Raw genomic sequence first — 20,142 nt, 5'->3', positions numbered from 1 at the left:
ATTAATATCCAAGGCACTTTTATTTAGAAAATTAATGATTTTCTCTATGTTTACAATATTAAATTTCTAAAGCCATTGTGCTAATATTATGTTAGCATGTTATTTACAGTTTTTATTTTCGACAGAAAAATATCGTGCAAAAAAAGAACTATGAAAAAGGAAAAAAACACAAGTTTCGAATGAGTTTAATATGAGTAAAAAGTAATCATAGAAAATTTTATAAAAAAAAAAAGCCTGGACATATAAAATTATTATAAAATAACGAGTAATTTGCCCAGGATTATATCTTTTTTTACAGAAATCTCTATAAACATTATGTCATTTGCTAGAAATGATCAAATTAAATTTTGAACATTGACAACGTTCCAAAATCAAGGCACATGTTTTAACGAACAGTTTTATGTGCATTTTTACGTATTTCATAAAGGCAGTAATGCGTTTTTTATTTAGCTATAAAAACAGATGCCAAAAGTGTTACTGAAATAACTCGCATGTATGAACACTTATGCATCTAAGAAATACATTTGAAGGCATAAGAAGAAGTATTTCTTTTCGATATTAAACTGTGATAATCACAAAAAAAAAAAGAAATAAATGTGTATAGAGGAATAAAAAAAATACTGTTTTTTGTTTGTTTTTTTTTCCTTTTTTCAATATAAATTTAAAGATGCATTTGAATCTTATATATTAATTGTTCCTAAAATAATGATTTATTAGAAAAAAATAGACACCGATTAGATGTGAGATTATTAATCTTATAACATTTCTATTAAATTATTAAATACTCTCTTCAGGCAACTTAACAAAATTTAATATAATGATAAAAAGAAATATCTAAAGCACCAATGTGTGTAACTATATCGGTTCACTTATTTAAATATATTCTTATATCGTAGGTAATAAAATTTTGTATATGTAATCATCTCATACGTAATAACATAACGTAAGAAATAAATCTTCTCTTCGCTTCAATTAAAAGAAGCGTAGGAAGACTTTGTTTATCACTTAGATTACTTTGATTTTATGGCAGCAGCATTCTAACAAGAAGCATTTGATTTGTCTATTTTAAGCATATTTCTTAATAATCATAATGTTCTGCGCTAATAATTTAATTAACTTACGTTAATTGCAAGAACTCTTTAATATACCCAAGGTACGTTTCGTTATAAAGAATCACAAAGTATTTGCAAAAATATACACATAGAATGTATATAAGAAGAGTGTTTACGCGTGCATGCGTACGCGAACGCGTGTGTATGTGTGTGTGTGAATAGTCAAAAGATCAATTTTTAACGTACCAAGGGAGGGTAACTACCCACAACTGAGGTATATCGTTAGGCACTTATTTTTGATTTTGTTAACAAATCTAACAATCTGTCATATAATAAAATGTACATCAATAATTAATTGTGCATGTATGCCTGTAGGTATAATATATATTTATATTAAATGTCATTAATTATATATTCATAGTAATTATAAGTATCCTGCAAGGGCCAATATCAACAAAAACACTTAACGTATATATCGGGTAAGCATTCTATTTTGTCAGCAAATAAACGAAAAATATCTTTTGATTGTTTGAAAATCGCATGCAGCACTATGTGCAATAAGCGAATCATTCTGCATAATTAAATAGCGTTTAAGATCGAATCCGTTTATTGTACGAATTACAATAAACAAGAATGTCACAGTACGGTTATTACGAAGGAATGTCTTCGAGCGTTCTCTATAGAACATTACGAGCATGTTAAAAAGAAACAAAAAAGAAAGAAAGAGAGAAAATGTAAATAAGAAAAGACAGGTGTATAAGAAAAATGGAAAATATAAAGCTAGAAAAAGAAGAAAGAAAAACAAAAAGTTGTTCACATTTTACACAAATAATAAAATATTAACTTATAAGTTAAGGACTTGTTACGGAAATGAGAGAAGATTAATTAAAATCTGCTCGATTAACCCTTAAATGCACAAGACGTTAATCTTGTATATAATTTTTTCATAATTTCAAGTAGGCAATATATCTTTTGTTTTAAAATAATCCAACAAAATAAATGCATTAAAGGGTTAAAAAGACATGATCAACAGAAATTCTTTAAGAAAAATTCCAAAGCTAATCTAATCATTGTTCTTTATCATCTTTGTATGTGGAATGCATATGTAGTCTTTCCACTATTGATCAAGATCAAGCCGATTCATTGATATTCTTCTCTCAGAAAAAACCGTAAAGAGAAAGTTAAAGCTAAACGGTGCAACCAGAATCGGTGGTTGGTACGTAAGGACTTTCCTGTCGATAGAAATCACCTTCGTATTCCTCGATTTTGACAGGATAATCCGTGACACAGTTTTGAGGTTGATTCAAGGCTGGTGGTGGCTGAACGAAGTTATCCTGGTAACTTGGTAGATGCAATGGTTCGGCATATTGCTGATAAGAGGTATCCGTAGCACCACCTTGTTTCAAACAAGTTGGTCCATGTAAACTGAGCATATCGACCAATCTACGCCTTTGCATCTCCAGCTCCTGGATTTGTGATTTGAGGTCGTGATTTTGTGTTTCTAAGGTCTCAGATTCTTGCACCAGAATCACCGTCTTCTCACGTTTCTTCAGCCGACATTTGGTAGCTGCTATTTTGTTCCTCTCTCGTCTCCTCCGTCGTCTCTCCTCGTCCTCTGGTGTCAACTGTAAGACGTTTAGCGGAGACTGAGATGGGCGAAAGTTAGTAGAGAAAAGAAAAATCTCGCGTTTCGCGTATCTCTCTCTCTCTCTCTCTCTCTCTCTCTCTCTCTCTCTCTCTCTCTCTCTCTCTCTCTCTCTCTTTTTCTCTTTTTTGATGATGCTCGATGAGGTAGCGACTTACAGTCACGACTGTTTTTATCGTTTTAGCGAGCTAACAGTATGCGATTTTTGTTCTTACTCCACCCCGGTTGTTGTTGTTGTTGTTGTTGTTGTTGCTCCCGTCGTCCTCCTCCTCGTCGTCCGCACTACCATCCTCTCTTTTAGTCCTCTTCTTCCCCTCGTCACCACTTCCGTTTGCTCGTCTCTTAGTTTGTAACGTCAACTTTAGGCCTATTAACAAACAAATCTGATATAATAAGTATGCAATGTATTTATATTATTTCTCCCCTGTGGGTTGGGGATAAAATATATGCACAGTATTCCCTGGTTATCGTAAAAGGCGATTAATAGGAGTTGAGTATTGGTTCGACAACCCAACCTCATAAAAACCCACTTGTTACTGAGAAAGAAAGTCAAACTGATTACTAGCACAAACTCCTGAAAGAGGTTGACAGTCACTCTGAACCGTAATGCCGATGTATGTATTTATGTATTTATGTATGTATGTATGTATATATGCATAAATTATATAAAAATTATATAATTTATAATAAAATAAGCGAACCTTCCTTGATAAGCTGACTACAAGTATGTTGAACACTTGGTGGACTGGGTTCACCACTGCTAGTCGAGTCGGTACGATCTCTGCTTTTCTCGTTGCCATAGTTCTCGAACGGATTGATCATGGAGATCAAGGAGTTTACGATTTCCGGTGTCCTCGGAGTGACCTCGGCCGCCGCGACACCGAGAAGACTCGCTGCAGCCGTTGGACTAGGATTCACGTTCACGTTTAGATTGTACATGATCGATTTTCATCTAATCTGAAACAACAAATCGTCGATCATGATGTATAAATATAGATCACTATGCGACTCTTTCCTGGTAATAAAATTGCAAATAGTATATGCAAAATTTTTTAAAAGCAATTTTTGTGCATTTTTATAATATTTTTAATAAAAATTAATAAATTATAACATTTAATAAAAATTCATAAATTATTAACATTTGGAAACAGTAAAAATAATTCGCGTCATAAATCGAGTAAAATTACTCCTATCATCTTCCGGCTTGGAAATTCCAGAAACGTTTGATAATGGAGCAACATCCTTGACTGCGGTTTTGGTAATTTTAAAGAGATCAAGTCGAGCCATCACTCTGTTTAAACAAAGTCAATATTCTTTGCTTCTCGAGTGTAAAAGAAAGAAAGAAAAATAATCGAAAGTTGTTCTTATTTCTTATCGATAAACACGAACTAATAGATTCTTAAATCACACGTTTTTGGTTTTATTTCATTTTATTATGAGTTAAAGATTATATTCAAAGAGAAATTATTTTGTACTAATTTTTTAACATTAAAATTGACAAATCTTAAGATCTATCAGAATGTTCAATAAGTAATACTACGTGCACAGTATTTTATTAATACTGTATTAGTACAATATTATTAACATAGCAAATATAATCTAACATATGTCAAATACATCTTCCAAACATGATATATAGGTCAGTAGGTAAATTTCTCGCTGGCAGAGAACCCTTTCTTGTATTTTTACAAGATACTCTTTCTGGAATCCCAAAGACGAGTTCGTCTCGAGGAAGACCTTTTTTATTTCGACTTTTTGTTTTTTTTACTCGAACGACCCACGAGAAATAAGAAAAAAGTCAAAGTAAGAGCGGAGGAGGAACCGTAAATGGTGGAGAAGGAGCAAAAGGAGGTGCTGGTGGAGGTGGCGAAGGTAAAGGAGGAGGAGAAGACGAAGAAGGAGAAGGAGAGTTGCAAGGGCATTAGGCTCCGAATACGGAACGATATAAAATTCTTACGAAACGTTCGCACGCATACACGAAGGAACCCAAGAAACTTGTAGTGAACGTCGTAAATGGATACACTCACAGAAAAAGAAACAGGAACTGAGGAAAGAGAAAGAAGAAGAAGGCTCTCTCTCTCTCTCTCTCTCTCTCTCTTTCTCTCTCTCTTTTTCTCTCTCTTTTGACCAACAACCACGAACTGAAGAGAATTTCTACGCTCAAAAACCAAAGATGCGACCTACGAAACGACTTTTCTTCGAGAGACTTATGAGATTTATCAATTGAAATAAAGGTCTGAATGTGTGTGCATCCATGTGTGTGTTTGTGTGACACATCTAGAGATAGCAAAACTCCAATATTTCTCTTCAAAGGTATCAACCCAGAACTTTTCGAAAAGAAATTTTCTTGACAGCTATTGACAACCTTTTAGCCCGCCCACCCAAGTCGTCAATCTTTTCTTTTTTTTTCTTTCTCTTTTTTATAAAGATACGAAAATATTTTTTTGTTATCTTTGTTACAGTAATAAAGAGTAGAAAAGGAAGCTTTTCTTTTAAATTTCTTTTTCTTCTTTTCATTTAAATTTCCAGCTCGATAAATAAGTTGATAAACAAAAGTTATTTTCAAAAAAGCAAGAAAATGAAAGATATCCTGTTGACCTAAAGAAGTCCTTCTAGAAATAATCAAAAAACTTGGAGAGATACGTTCGTTCAAAGGAACGAACAGGTGTCCGATCGAAGCTATTGCTGGCTCTGTTCGCCGTCAAATTTATAAATAGAAATCGTTTGATTTTGACGTACGGTCGGGACGCTTCGGTATTCGGGTGATCCCTTGACGAAGCCTTCGAAGCGGAGCTTTCGATTGTATCAAATGACCACCTCGATACAACAACAAAAAATCCATTTTTTCTATATACAGAATAAAAGTTGCTAGATAATTTCTAAAATCAATTACTCTTATTAAATTATAAAATGTCATAGAGAATGAGAGAGAATTGTTCATATCTTAATGGGAGATCTATCGATCGATCTTCGATGGTACATAACCGAGAAGAAATGAGTACACGGACTGTTGCTAACTTAGAAATTATAAATGCCGGCTGGCTTATTTTGCGCCAAGGTACGTCGGTACGTAGAAGAGCGTAGGCGTCTAAGAATACACACGCACTTCCGACTCTCTTAGGCTCGTTTCTTCAAAATCGATCAGTTAGATCGATCAATGATCGAAGAAATAGATCTTCTTCATTTAATTTCTATAACTTCATTCTTTTGTCTATCAAAAAAAGAAAATATATAAATTATGTAACATCAAATTTATACTACAAATTTATTTCTAATCAGTGTTACAGGCTGAGCTAAGAATATATAACTGATTTTTAAAAACAATTATTCTCTTCTAAGACTTTTTAGGCTTGTAGTATTAAAATGTGAAAAAGATTAGCCGATGAAGTCTCAAGAAAGAGTAATTGATTTTTAAAATCAGCTAAAAGCTTTTGGGCCACTTTGTACAAGTATTTATGATAAGAAAATGAAATATAATTTTGTAATTAATACTTTATTGTAAGCAATAAAGCATGAATTTATTATTTCAAATGACAAAGCAAAAATATTGTATATAACGAGATATACGAATTAATCTAAATATTACATTGGTTTCATTCGATTAGATTTGAATATTTCTTACGATGTGTTAGTAAAAGGGTTCATTTCGATGGAGCAAGCACGTTTCATCGTATCGATATCGGCGAAACTAAACACACGAGAGGGAGATATCGCTCGAGAGGCGATCTTTTAAAGAGAACTTCTCGGAACGACGACAAAACTCGGTCGCTCTTATAATACGCTCTTATAATAGAAAGCAAGTTGTAAATAATAATAAAAAGAATAATTATTTATATCTCATTGATATTAAATAAAAAATCTATACAATCTGAAAAAAGTTAACCTAAAGTCTCGAAAAAAGTAATCTATTTTTAAAAATCATCTAGGAAATTTGTTTATACTCATCGAATAGTAATTATTAGAAACAATATACTATGTTTTGTATTATTTAGCAGCATATGCGATGATTCTCACCCTAAATCTTGTACTGCTAGTGAATAAAACTTGAGCGATAAAAAGGGGTGAGGGGAAAAGAGGAAATGTATAGAGAGAAAGAGAGAGAGAGAGAGAGAGAGAGAGAGAGAGAGAGAGAGAGAGAGAGAGAGAGAGAGAGAGAGAGAGAGAGAGAGAGAGAGAGAGAGAGACAGAGAGAGAGAGAGAGAGACAGAGAGAGAACTTGCGCAAGCGGTGACCATCTGGCAAGGAAGCTTTTATCGTGCTTTTTCGGCACGGTTGCCGACATAAACGTAGGCGTCCTAATTCCTACAAACATCGTGTCCCCATATCAAACGCCTTCGCAAAACTCCTCTCGTAGTTTTAACGAGAAGCGTCATGAGAAAGGCGACAGAATCGAAAACTTGTAATACTCGCCTTTTTTGTAATTTTTAAATTAAATCCATGCGTTTCTTTACGAGCAACGTTTTATCATAATGATAGCCATCATTGTGCGGATCAAAACGATTTTTATTTTCTCTTTCGAAGTATACGAAAAAGATCGCGTAGGAAGTATATAAAAATTGAATAAGTAAAAAGTCTTCGTAATCGAGTACTTTTATATGTTAGATTTTAGTTCAATTAGGAAGTATACCATGTGTCTTTCTAAATATATTTCACATTTCAAAATAAAATGTGCACAATTTTCATCGATCACATTAGAATTCAACGTTTTGAAAAACAACAATTTCTCTCTTTCTTTTTTCTTTTTTTTTCAGAACAGTATAGAAGAAACCAACTCGAAGAAAAAAAAAGATACTAGTCGATTAATAAAGATTGATGCTTTCCAAGCCCGCATCATCCCTCCCTCCTCAGTTTGTATTCCTTAATGAGTGAGAATTTTTTTGATGTTCTACCACTGCAAATTCGTAATTGGAGAACATAAGCGGGGAATATATTCTACACACACGCACGTTCAAGTACTTTACCGTTCATTAAGTTCTTTATAGGTATATATTCGAGACGAGTCGTATTTTAGGAAGTTAACGACCATAATGAGGACTTTCGAGGAACGTATGTAGTAGAACAAATAATTACAAAATGTCACGGTAGTAATGATAATGGTTTTCGATGTCCGAAATAATCGTCCGTGTGATTTTTCCTCTATATCACCAAGTAGAATCTTTTTATACGATGCTACTTTTGGTGTTAAAGAAACAGGACCAAGAAACAGGAGAAGAAAAAAGAGAAAATAATGAGAGAGGATGCCGAAACTTTATTTGAGATTCTCTAGCCTGCTTTGAACAAAAATAAAACAATTTTGATATAGATATATACTTACAATAATCGCGGTTACTATGAACACAGAGTTTCCCACATTTATCGCACGAGTTATACATTAACCTTAACTATTTTTTTCTTTCTTATATATATATATATATATATATATATATGTAAAAGCGGCATACTTCAAAGTAAAAAACCTTGAAAAACATTGTATACTCTTTAAATAATACGTATCAGTCAGTTTTCGTTGAAATGGATCGATTTATACATCTCTCTTTACTTCCTAGTCCATGAGTAACAACGAATATTTGCGAAATGATAAAAACCTAATCTTTGACTATTTTCTGTTAGTGCAGAACATTTTTAAACGTATCATTTATTTAAAGAATTTCATTAATTTACTTTTAGGAAAAATATATTTGTTAGTTATATAAAATTCGGCTGAGCTAAAAAGATAAAAAAGGATTTTCAATCGACGTAAACTGAAAGTTTATAATCGCCGAGCACGTGCGATCGTGCCTTAGGAATCTCATGCGTGCACACACAAGAAGCAACACGAGATTACATAATCCAAGAGAAAACATATATACATATGTACGTAGTACACGCGTGTACAACGGCACGTCGTCGAGAAACTCGATTTGATTAATTTTTCGACAGGTTGTAAAACTTCACATATAATATCCTACCATATTTATAAAGAATAGTCAAAAATCATTGTAAAAGTCCGCGACTTCATTATGAATTATATTTCCCCTTCTCTCTCACTCTCTCTCTCTTTGATCTTCGACCGCCTTCAAAATATGAGTCGTCTCTCGTAGAATCATAATATTCACAAACAAAACATTGTACGCATTTGCCAATTCGCTATAGTATATCTCTGCTAGTACACGCGACTCGCCATCCCGTCAAATAAACAAGAGGAAAAGATTTCGAAGCTCTCGTCTAAATCTGCATCTTTCTTGATTCGAAGAATTCGAAAACGCATACATGCATATAGATGTACATAGATATTAAGCAAACGGAATGTAAATGAACTCGTTAGTTACGAAATTTTCAAATTGTCTAATATTAAGATTTTTCCTTTTCTAATTTTTTTTTAATTCATAATAGAAGATCGAGATGTAAACAGACAAAAAAAACAAGTTTTGTAAACCTTATCAATTGTCAAAGTGGCGCGAAATTTGTAATACAAATAAAGGCGACGTTCTACTCGTACATCCGCACTCGTAGGCACATCCTTCGTTATGTAACACACATGCAAGCTTCGTGGTGCAGGATGAGATCGTAATTACGATAGTGTCATGTCGATAACGTTCTCGTGATAACGTATCGCACCTCGATTAACGTTTACACGTTCTTTCTAATATGTAAGTCCGAAAGCGATCGAACGTGCACGTCCAATAAATCCGGTATTAGTATCTTTCTTTAACAGTATACGAGAAAGAGTAAGAGAGAGAGAGAGAGAGAGAGAGAGAGAGAGAGAGAGAGAGAGAGAGAGAGAGAGAGAGAGAGAGAGAGAGAGAGAGAGAGAGAGAAATGAAGTAAACTTACACACGCACACGCCATCAATTGTACGTAATGCATTAACATTTTAAATTCAATCGGTATATTGATGCCCTTGAACAATAATGAACTCTCTCTCTCTCTCTATATCTCTTCCTTTCTATCATACTTCTTACTCTTTCTCTCTTATTTAAGAAAAAGAGAGAGGACATGCGACTTTAAATTCAGTTATATCATCTTTCGTAGTCAGCTGTAAGAAGGCTATTCGTATCCTGGACGCCGATAAATCGGTAGTCACCTTTGCTCATGTCGTATGTATGTTACATACGTAAGAACGTACCTCTCGCATTTTTTCTGCAAAGAAGAAGAAAAAGAAGGGGAAGTTGAGTGCTCGTAGAAATTAAATCCGAATCGATTCGAGGGACGTACGCACCCGCTTCTCTTATGCTTTTATCTCTTTTCCTATCTTCATTGACCTTCCGCGAGAAGAAGATCGTGCTATATTCATATATATATTATATATATATATATATATATATATATATGCACACACATATAGTAGCATACATTTGTATATACGCCTCGTTATAATAGTTACGTTTCATTCGTTCGTTCTTAACCAATTAAAAACACGTATATCCTGCGCGACACTTGAAAACGACGCTGTCGCGACGCGCCATTCACGATCGATCGTTGGACGACGAAATGTCACTAAGTTCACGGCCGCGAAAAGGATCTATTCTACCGACGACAAATCTACCGTTCCTATTGGCTCCGTCGATAAGACTAAAACCTTTTGATCGGATTATTTTGCCTTGAAAAGAAGAGAGAGATAAGATTATATATATATGTATATTGCTTTCATATAATATTGAGCATGCCCTATGAAAAACTAATCATTTGTTTTCTTTTTTCTTTTTTAATTATATTAATTTAGAGATTCTGCGTATTATTATTTTCTATTAGACCGTAAAGTACTGTCAAGAACGTACCGTTACTTTTAGAATAATTATCTTCGTTATATTCGAATACATTCGTCATTCGAAATCTCCCTGCAAGTTCGATTTTTAAAAAACTGACTTACAATTAGAAACACGAACGCATTTACCATGCTCATCTAAACACCTCGCTCATCGTCGAGATAATACATAGAAAACTTCAAAGGCAAATGGACATTATCCATTCATATTCATGAATCTACTATTATGAACACCCTTCTCGTTTCTATTCTCATGAAAACTATACATCTTGCTTTCTGTCTCTCCTCGAAAATTGGATAGAAACAGGATACGAGGCCGCTTAAATAATTATCGAAACCTATTGTTGTATAGATCTCTTTTGTTTGCACGTGTTTCTACGGGTTCTTTTTTTTTGAATAAACTAAAAGTTAGCTTTGAAAGAAGCGCATATACGTGTTATTTATTGTACGGTTAAAATAATTAAAATGAATTTGCATTAATAGATAAAGAAAAAAATTAAGCAGAACCCATGTTTTTATTAGTAATGGCGCCAAAGATTAAAAAAGTTAGTATGATTAAAGAAATCATTTAATATTCATGAAACAATATTCATTTAACGGAAATATTAATATTTCTTCCTAATGGGTTCATTGTTTAAAATCACAACATCGACCTAGTATCGATCTATAAAACGTGTTTCCTAGAGACCGATCACAAGATTTATTGCATGCATAGCTGGAAAGTGGAGGGGAGAAGGAAAACACGTGCATCGTCGTTGAAGAAAAAAAAGATGAAAAAAAAGGAAAAAAAAAGAAATTTAGCATGCGAAGGAGGTTATATCCTACCTTCTTTCTGCTCGGTAGAAAAAAAAAACATCAAAGTTGTGGTAGAAACGACGAGAGGATGATATCGACGACGATAAACGTCGACAAATAACGTCGGTGTTCTTTCGATATAGTAGACGCAAGAAAGAAAAAAACAAAAAAAAGAACAAACAAAACACACGTAAGAGACACTCTCTACGAAGGATACACGAAACGTCGGAGGGTGATAAAGAAAAGAGAAGAAAAAAAACGTGAAAGAAAAAGATTAGACGCGATTTAACGCACGCACGTACGCATGCACGCACGCACGTACGCACGCTCATACAAAACATCCGCCTATGTCGGCTGCCGGCGCACGACTGTGGATAATTCGCGCTCGCGACCGGCCTAGATATATGGAAGTTATTTTTAGCGAATGTTGTCACTTACCATAGTTTCTATTGGTCTGCGATGACGTCGTTCAGAATGGCCAAACATTGTGATTCGTCCGAGATGCGAATACGGTCGAGATCGCGAACGACACACGAAGTCAGTCGCGCATCGTCTTTGGGCGCGACTCGATTTTCTTCGCGCCTGAATCTGTCTTTCTTTTTCTTTCTCTTTCTCCTTCTCTCTGTTCCCTTTTTTCTCTTTTTCTCTTCGACTGAATCCTTTTTTCACCCTTTCTTTCGTTATATGATAACGATTTCTCTCTCCGCTCTTTGTCGTTTTTTTATTGACACGTCAGATGATTCTAGAATAAATAAGTTACCTCTTGATACCCGCTTCTAGATGCTAATAAATTACAGTAAGAGTGACTACTCGAGAAACACTTCACACTTAATCGTTAGAAATTCACTAGTGTCAAGGTTAATGGTAAATTCTGCTCGAAATAAAGATCTAGGAAAAATTAAATTAGTTTATATCTTTTTGATGGGTAAATTGTCAATCAAGTTTCAGGTGAATAAATATTATTTATGGATCATATTGGTAATGATAATGAAAGGAGCATTAACACACCGTGCGGCATGCTGTGCTATTAATTTACGCGGAGCTTTCGAAAAGCCTTGAGGCTGAACGCCGTGCCTCTTTTCTGTTGTATGAAATCACGCTATTTCCACGGAGTAACTATTATATGAAAATTACATGCTAAAATTAATCATGGATAATTACCAAGGGACAAGCACATAGATAAAAGATCTAATGAAAAAATAAAAAGAATTATAGGGGAAACTTGCGCTTTCTCGACATAATCTCGCTTTGATCCTACAGATGATGAAGATATGCAAAATGAGTGGAGTAATGGTAATGAACAATGCACGTGTTGAGTGCAGGATCGAATACATTTCACCATTCTTAGTCATTAATATAACTGGCACTATACCTCTTGTAATTTAATATTTCTAATATCTCGTAAGAAAAGAAAGATTATAAATAATTTCATTGTTGTTTTTATAACTTAAATTTAATGGTTTGAAATTTATTATATTTTTCCTATACATTCTCATAAATCAAAATACAAAATATTGCCTATAAAAATATAACATAGTATTAAAAAATAAATGATTTGAACTACGAAAAAATATACATAAATAATAAATTATAATATATCTTTAAATTATAAATGTTGATTTATTTTGTAAATTATGTATTCTCTTATAGTTATATACATATTCAGATTAAATTAAATTATGTACTGGCAAAATATTGGATGTCAGATAAAGTGACATCTGATGAGTTGCCATGGAATTAATGAAATATGATGATTTTCATGGTTAGGGAAAATGTTCAAAGATACTTTTAAATATTATAAAAGACGTAATCCATTGCCTGATTTAACAAATGTAATTGACTTTAATTATCCAGATATTATTAAAGTATGTATGTTTGATGTATTATACCTTTTAATGTATATATATATATATATATATATATATATATATATATATGTTTATATATATATATATATATATATGTTTATATATATATATATATATATATATATATATATATATTTATGTATATGTGTATTTATTTCTAGGTTAAAAACATTAAAACACATTTTACAAATGACACATATGAAAAGAAATTTGGGTTAAAGTGTTCCAAAGATTGGAAAATTTATGAGTTGTTAAATATTCCAGGTAAACTAATATCATTGAGTAATATTTTCTTTAATTTAACCTAATGTTTATTATTACTTGCAGGACTTATTTTCATTGAAAATCCATTTACGACAAGTGGTCATCATTATTGGATCATAAAATGTTTGAAGGATTATTCGAGGAAACCAAATAAATTAAATTTAGATGCTCATAATATTTTAACTGATGAAACTTGGTGGGACATATGTTTCAGGTAAAAAAAATACTCGTAATTATATTTTAAACAAATTATTTTTTTTCATTTCTTTTTGTAGATCCAATAATAATAATAGAGCAGAAAATTTACTCCCAAAGTTAAGATGGGCAACACTGGGATACCATCACGATTGGGATACAAAAGTATATTCTGAAAATTCTAAAACGCCTATGCCTATTGAACTTATCGAATTAACACAGTTTCTAGCTAGGGTATTAAATTTTCCGGAATTTAAAGCAGAAGCAGCTATTATCAATTATTATCGAATGAATTCTACGTTAGCAGGACATACCGATTGTTCTGAACCAAACCTAGAAGCACCGCTTTTTTCCATTAGTTTTGGACAGACTGCTATATTTTTGATAGGTGGTCTTTCGCAAGAAAATCCAGCAGATGCTTTATTTTTACGAAGTGGTGACATAATAGTAATGACTGGTAAATCGCGTTTAAGATATCATGGAATACCTAAAATTTTATCATCCCAATTAGTTCCTTGGGATATGGATGAAACAGAGACTAATGAAAATGACTGGATTCATGCCAAAAAATACATATCTAAAGCTAGAATAAATATAAACATAAGACAAGTATTAAAAGCTAGCCAATTGACTTTATCTTAAATTATAATAGCAAATGTTATACAGTAATGTAAAAAAGTTTATAGGAAACTATGTATTCGTTTTACCTCTTAAACATAGCTATTATCGTAATAAAAACTTAATTTAAAGTCATTCAATAAAAACTTATGTAATATATTATTTTAAGTCGCTGTCTTTGTCTTGTTCTATTACATTATGATAAAAAATAACAGAAATATTTAAAAAATCCCATGCTATTGTTGCCATTCGTGTTAAAAAATATTGAGACTTTTTTGTATGGTCTTGCTTTGAATTTGCCGATTCATTAGCATCTGCATAAATACGAATATTTGGAAGGCATGATGAAGAAACACTTGAAGTTAAATATGGTTTGAGTATTATATTAGTAGCATCATGTATTGCTGTGTTCAAAATAAAATTTTTTGAAATATCTGGAGCATGGATTATCATTTTTTTCCTTTTTTTAATTCACTGAAAATGACATTAATCTTCATTATCTAACAAATCAAAACGTATATAAGATAATAGAAAATTCGTATAATTACAAACCTTGTATAAATCGTTCAATGTTCAATGTTCTTTTTTCAATATGTCCATTTCATGAAAGCACATTAAACTTTAATGAAATTGCTCTAATTATTAATCCATTAAAAAATTAGTCAAATATTGTCATGCTTCAAACGTATGTTAAATTTTATGAATGACAAATGTATGACTTAGAAAAAAAAGTTCTATTCATCCGTCTGAGTATTTCGTCGCATGCGTTTCTAATTATTCCTGGTCTCCAATAACTTTGGTGTATATTTTTTGAATTAGCAATGTTTAAATCTAATCTGAAAAAATTATTTGATTTGTCTTCTTGTATATGATAATAGCGATTCTCTATTGTCAATCGTTTTTCAAAAGAATTTTTCAATTCAGTTAATGTCATATTTTAGTATAAAAGAATTTTAAAAAATCAAAATTACGTTTCTTTACTCTTAGAATACTTAAAATTTAACAAATTAAAAATATCGAAATAGGCCATATAAAACAAAAATACAAAGATTGAACATATTACTACATACATAAAGTATAAAATGATATCTTTACAATAGAAAAAGGTATAATATTACCATAATTTATACAGAAGAAGCATATATCTATCAAATGTATTTCAGATACAATTCAATAGACGGCGATAGCTGATACTTACCATTATAAAATTTGTCTTCGATCTGTCGCTAGATCATACGTTCTTAATGAGCACTATATGATTTAAATTTACAGATATACAAGTGTACAAGTTCTAACATAAGAGAAATTTAGCTTATGCCCTACTCTAATATTTTTAGAGTGTAGAGTCCTGATAAATTTAAAAAGTCTTGATATAATTTATAATTTCGATAGTTTTCATTAATATTTTTGTTTTTCTTGAAAATCAAAGAATACAATTTTATAAAAAATGAAAATTCTGTTGAAATATATTTTAATTGATAATATACTCTCTGTGAATACAAATATTTCTTATGTCAAAAATGTAAACCAGTTTTTTTTTTCTTTTTCTTTTTTTTTCTTTTTTTTTTCTTTTTTTTTTTTTTTTTAGATCTGCGACACTAACTGCTTATACAGTAAATTAACTATCGTAAATAACATTGTGCGGACCAGCCTGCTAATGAAATTTATTACAAGTAAATTAGGGCAGCCTGGTTTTATTAATTTTGATCAACAAGACTAGAGTAATGGTAATTGTTCAGCATGTAACAATTCAGTAGCAGCTGCAGAATCAGCACACATAACTAATGTAATGCCTGCTTGGTAAGATGCAGGTATACGAATATGAGTTGTACCAATAGTTGTAACATTAGGCTGTTGTCTCTGATTCATTGCTTCTCGTATCATATTTACAACTTGTCCTGTTATAAAAAAAGAAATTTTGGGAGCATATATACCAAGTTATTAATTTGTAAAAAATCAAAATAAATAAAAAGCGGAATCTAGTAAGTATAAATTCACCTAGAACATTAAGTTTCCTCCATTTCTGATCCATCTTTGCAAGAAGTGTTAAATCAGTATTTACATTCCAACGTGCCAACACATCAGCTCGTCTCACTAATAAAATACTAGGGCTAACAAGCTGATGCCAAACTAGCTGAAAATATTAAGTAAAATAATAATTATATATTTATAATTGATTACTTCCCAAATTTTAACTTTATTAACAAACCTGTTCTGGTAAACATTGTAAAGGATTCGTTAAATATATGCCTGCTTGTCCTACGCCAAATATCATTTGATGATGCCAAGCATCTGGAATATCAGAACCTTCACCACAATGTTGTAGATTTAATGTAGCTATAGGTGCAGCTCCTAAAAAACAATACAAAAATTTTTAATAATCAAACAATTACGTATATATAATGTAGAAATGAATCTTGTACCTTTAGAAATCCAATAATGTAACCAATGTGAAAGTGAAACTTTTCTTTCAGGATAAAAGGAAAAAAATTTTGTAATGACTGCTCCACTTGTCGATAATGATATTCCTTTTGCTATGTCTTTATGAGTTGAACCCGCCAACGATCTACTCATTAAATATTGTGGAAGTGGTGAACCAAGATCTCTTAATCTAGTACTTACAGCTTTTACCAATACTTCTAAAGAAAAGGAAACATCCAAGGCCAACTATAAAAAATACACCATTAATAAGTGACACGATTTAGATATTTCTAGTTTAATATAATTTTGATAAATAAAATTTACCAAAGCATTGATGGCAGAAGTAGCACCACATGCAGAAGTTGCGATTTGAGTGACTTGTTTAACCGTAGCCTCTTGCTCGCTCCACAACATTATTTTTTCAACCGGTGGAAGTCCATCAATTTGTTCATTACATAGTTCATTTTCCTAAAAGTATAAATTATATTTTATATATATATATATATATATATATATATATATATAAATACTAAAGAATATTATATAGTATTATTGAGGATGATGATGATGATGATGAAGAAGAAGAGAAAGAGGAAGAGGATTAAGAAGAAAAAGTAAATCATCATCATCATAATAAAAATAATAAAAATAATAAAAATAATAATAATAATAATAATAACAATAATAACAATAATAATAAAAATAATAATAATAATGTACAAACCAAGTTTGAATCGCCACTCTGATTAAAAGCAGTTTGTTTATTAAGCATTAATTTTTTTGCCATCATTCGATGATAAAGGGTAGAGCTAAGATTTACTTTTCTTGAATTTAAATTTGAGTTTCCTGGAATGGATACAGTAGAGGTCTCTGACCATAACTCTGAGTCAGAATCTCGATTATCTCCAGGAGATATTAAATCACCACTTGTATTATGATATCCATAAGATTCACGTAGAGGACATCCTAAGTTTCTGTGGGATCCAATAGATTCTGTCCTTCCATGAAGATTGGAATGGCATCCTGAATTTTGTTTGATAACATATCATTATAACATTGTTTGCAAAGTAAGGCTCATTAAGTTCTTCTTATTGGCTTACCAGTTCCACTGCTAGTACTTGGCATCCAAGAAGATGAATAAATTTGTTTGGAACTTTGCTCGCTGGTTGATCGACTGTTAGAACATTGTTGAATGGCTGTATGGGTAACATTCTGTCCGGTTTGAGCGTTATGTTGGGGTACAGTTGCTATTCCTTGTCTGGATACAACTTTACCGCTACTCAAATCATTTAAAACAGGATCTGCCTCTGCATTATCTAATGTTATATTTTGTATGTCTTCATTTATAGAAGCCAAATCGCTGTCTCCTGTATCCTATATAGGGAAACAAAAAAAAAAAAGGAAAAAAAAAAAAGTAAAAAAAAAAAAAAAAAAAAAAAAATAAAAATAAAAAAAAAAAAAAAAAAAAAAAAATAAAAATAAAAAATAAAAATAAAAATAAAAAAAAATAAAATTTCAATATTAAAATCAACTAGTTCTCCTTGGCATTTGAATTTGTTACCTGCTCGCAAGAAGGTCCAGGATCAAAGTCCATTTCTAGAAAGTCCATCTCTGGACTAGATCTACCACTATGACACTGTCCGATTTCATGCTCTACAACTTGGCCTTGATTTACTTCCTCTTTCTGATCCAAATTAATTATATTATCATTCCCTTTATACGTATAAATACAATAATCTTCTCCGTCTGACATATCTCCTTCATTTCCGGAACTAGAATCTCTTCTGTCAATTGTATCTTTTTGAAAACACTAAGAAATATTATATGATTTAGTATAATTGTATATTTTCTTATTGTTCAATTTTTTAATTACTTAGATAATTTTTTATAATTTTATAATTACTTTTTGTAAACCACTTGGTCCGGCAACTTCTCTATTTCCATTGATATTAGGTCTTAGAAAACAACAAGTTCCTTGACTAGTTGAACCTATACTTCCTCCAATATTATTTAATACGCTAGCAGGCGTATAAGATTTTGAGGTACATAAATGATCAGCTTCTGGGCTGGAATCTGAACTGCAGGAAACTTTAGAAGGACATTTTTCTATTTCTGATGCATAATCAACATTATTTTTCATATCCGTATCATCGTTCGATCTATTACTAGATAAATGCTGTGAGATAGTGGACGAATTTGATATAGATGTATTCAAGTGTGTATTTGCATTTGATGCATTGACAGAACTATAAGAAACTGATGTAACTGTATTAGTCGGATGACAATTCAACTGATTGGAAGAAAGATTGAGGTGCATTTGAGGCTTAAGCAAGTTAAGAGTATTTGCATATACAATGGTCTTATGCTTCAATTGACTTGCAGAGTTAGTATTTGCGATATGCGATATGACACTTGTAGTATTTACAAAAGTGGAAGATGAATTTGCATTTGGTGTATCAGAAACAGTAACTTGTTCCAAGGAATGACTGCAACCCGATGTAGTAGCTTGCATCAAACTTGTTCCATTAGAAACCACTATTGAAGATTTGGAGGGTAATACACTCTTTACATCACTCTCACTAACATTATTATTCAATTTCAACTGCTCATCTGATACTTTATTTTGTATTTTAGTTGCTTTGGATAACCTATTTCCCTGTTCAGTTTTTGGATTATCACTTTTTTGTAAGCCACCATCCAATCTTGTTTCAGATTTTCCCTGTATCTTTCCATCTTCTTTGGAATTCATATTGTATAGTCTGTACTTGCAAACGACAATAGCTATTTACAATAATGTGACGAAATTTCGTCGTAGTATGGATCTGTACAAAGGAATATATTACACATTATAACCAAACGTGATTAATTAAATTAACTTACGTTCAATAAAAATTTTCATTTACTTACTAATGCATATCAGGAATTCATATGAAAACGAAGAAACCGTTTTATTCATCGAATCATAAAAAATACATCCAGATATACACGATAGTATAGATAAATAAAGAATAATATTTCGATAAATCGTAAATGCGTTGATCGTACCTACGAACCCTCACGTCCCTATAATCTACCATAATTCATCAATTAGACGAGACATTATTTTAACATTATATCGTTTGAATATTATACGAGACCACTTAAAACTATATACATCGGACCATAGACTATATAATTTATTAGGATTTAAGTAAATTTCTATTTTCTAGTAAAAATATTTCCCTTAAAGGATTCATCCTTTTTTTTATTAACAGCTTCTTCTTACATATATTACTTCCGGAAGTCAGCTGATCGTAAGGAATGAATATACGCACGAGTTAGTTAATCTTCGGACGACGACGACTTTGAAAAAATAGATAATATTGTCTAGGACAAATTAATGTTACACCTTATAGCTCATTCGATTACCGACGAAAAAAAACTACCGATTGAAGTAAGCTTTCATCTCGATACTTCTTTAAACAAATCACAGTATGTATTTACGAAGACGAATAATGCGATCGTAGTAAACCTGACGAACCCCTATTAATTTTTGATTGT

At 31.8% G+C, this 20,142-nt stretch overlaps 3 protein-coding genes across 5 annotated transcripts; 1 reads left to right on the top strand and 2 right to left on the bottom strand.

Annotated features, from left to right (window-relative positions):
* Positions 1-83: 83 nt before the first annotated feature.
* On the bottom strand, positions 84-11,592 carry Atf3 (Activating transcription factor 3). The gene is made up of 4 exons (XM_035883635.2): positions 11,267-11,592; positions 3,399-3,654; positions 2,913-3,064; positions 84-2,677 (listed from the first exon to the last, which is right to left on the bottom strand). The coding sequence occupies exons 2-4, from the start codon at positions 3,634-3,636 to the stop codon at positions 2,240-2,242; spliced, it is 828 nt and encodes a 275-aa protein (XP_035739528.1). The 5' UTR covers positions 3,637-3,654; positions 11,267-11,592; the 3' UTR covers positions 84-2,239.
* A 160-nt stretch (positions 11,593-11,752) lies between these two features.
* On the top strand, positions 11,753-14,681 carry AlkB (alpha-ketoglutarate-dependent dioxygenase AlkB). Of its 3 annotated transcripts, XM_085662705.1 has the most exons (5): positions 11,753-12,100; positions 12,179-12,529; positions 13,266-13,368; positions 13,432-13,582; positions 13,644-14,678. In XM_085662705.1, exons 2-5 carry the CDS (start codon positions 12,497-12,499, stop codon positions 14,203-14,205), a joined length of 849 nt encoding a protein of 282 aa, XP_085518831.1. In that variant the 5' UTR covers positions 11,753-12,100; positions 12,179-12,496; the 3' UTR covers positions 14,206-14,678. The 3 variants fall into 3 exon arrangements, with proteins under 3 accessions (XP_085518831.1, XP_035739524.1, XP_035739525.1); XM_035883631.2 differs by lacking the exons at positions 11,753-12,100; positions 12,179-12,529 and adding an exon at positions 12,950-13,101 and having other exon boundaries at positions 13,644-14,677; XM_035883632.2 differs by lacking the exons at positions 11,753-12,100; positions 12,179-12,529 and adding an exon at positions 12,972-13,068 and having other exon boundaries at positions 13,644-14,681.
* Positions 14,682-15,635: 954 nt separating this feature from the next.
* On the bottom strand, positions 15,636-20,139 carry LOC118449378 (uncharacterized). Its single transcript, XM_035883859.2, has 11 exons — positions 19,868-20,139; positions 19,510-19,672; positions 18,506-19,424; positions 18,164-18,412; positions 17,703-17,976; positions 17,327-17,625; positions 16,927-17,070; positions 16,605-16,848; positions 16,391-16,533; positions 16,180-16,315; positions 15,636-16,079 (listed from the first exon to the last, which is right to left on the bottom strand). The coding sequence occupies exons 3-11, from the start codon at positions 19,349-19,351 to the stop codon at positions 15,898-15,900; spliced, it is 2,517 nt and encodes an 838-aa protein (XP_035739752.2). The 5' UTR covers positions 19,352-19,424; positions 19,510-19,672; positions 19,868-20,139; the 3' UTR covers positions 15,636-15,897.
* Between the last annotated feature and the right edge of the window lie 3 nt (positions 20,140-20,142).

Source organism: Vespa mandarinia, chromosome 19, assembly GCF_050613455.1.
Source record: "Vespa mandarinia isolate Hongniang chromosome 19, ASM5061345v1, whole genome shotgun sequence".
In the NCBI taxonomy this organism is placed as follows: Eukaryota; Metazoa; Arthropoda; class Insecta; order Hymenoptera; family Vespidae; genus Vespa; species Vespa mandarinia.
Note: the sequence above shows the minus strand (reverse complement) of the source record. Positions and strands in the feature narration are given on the sequence as shown.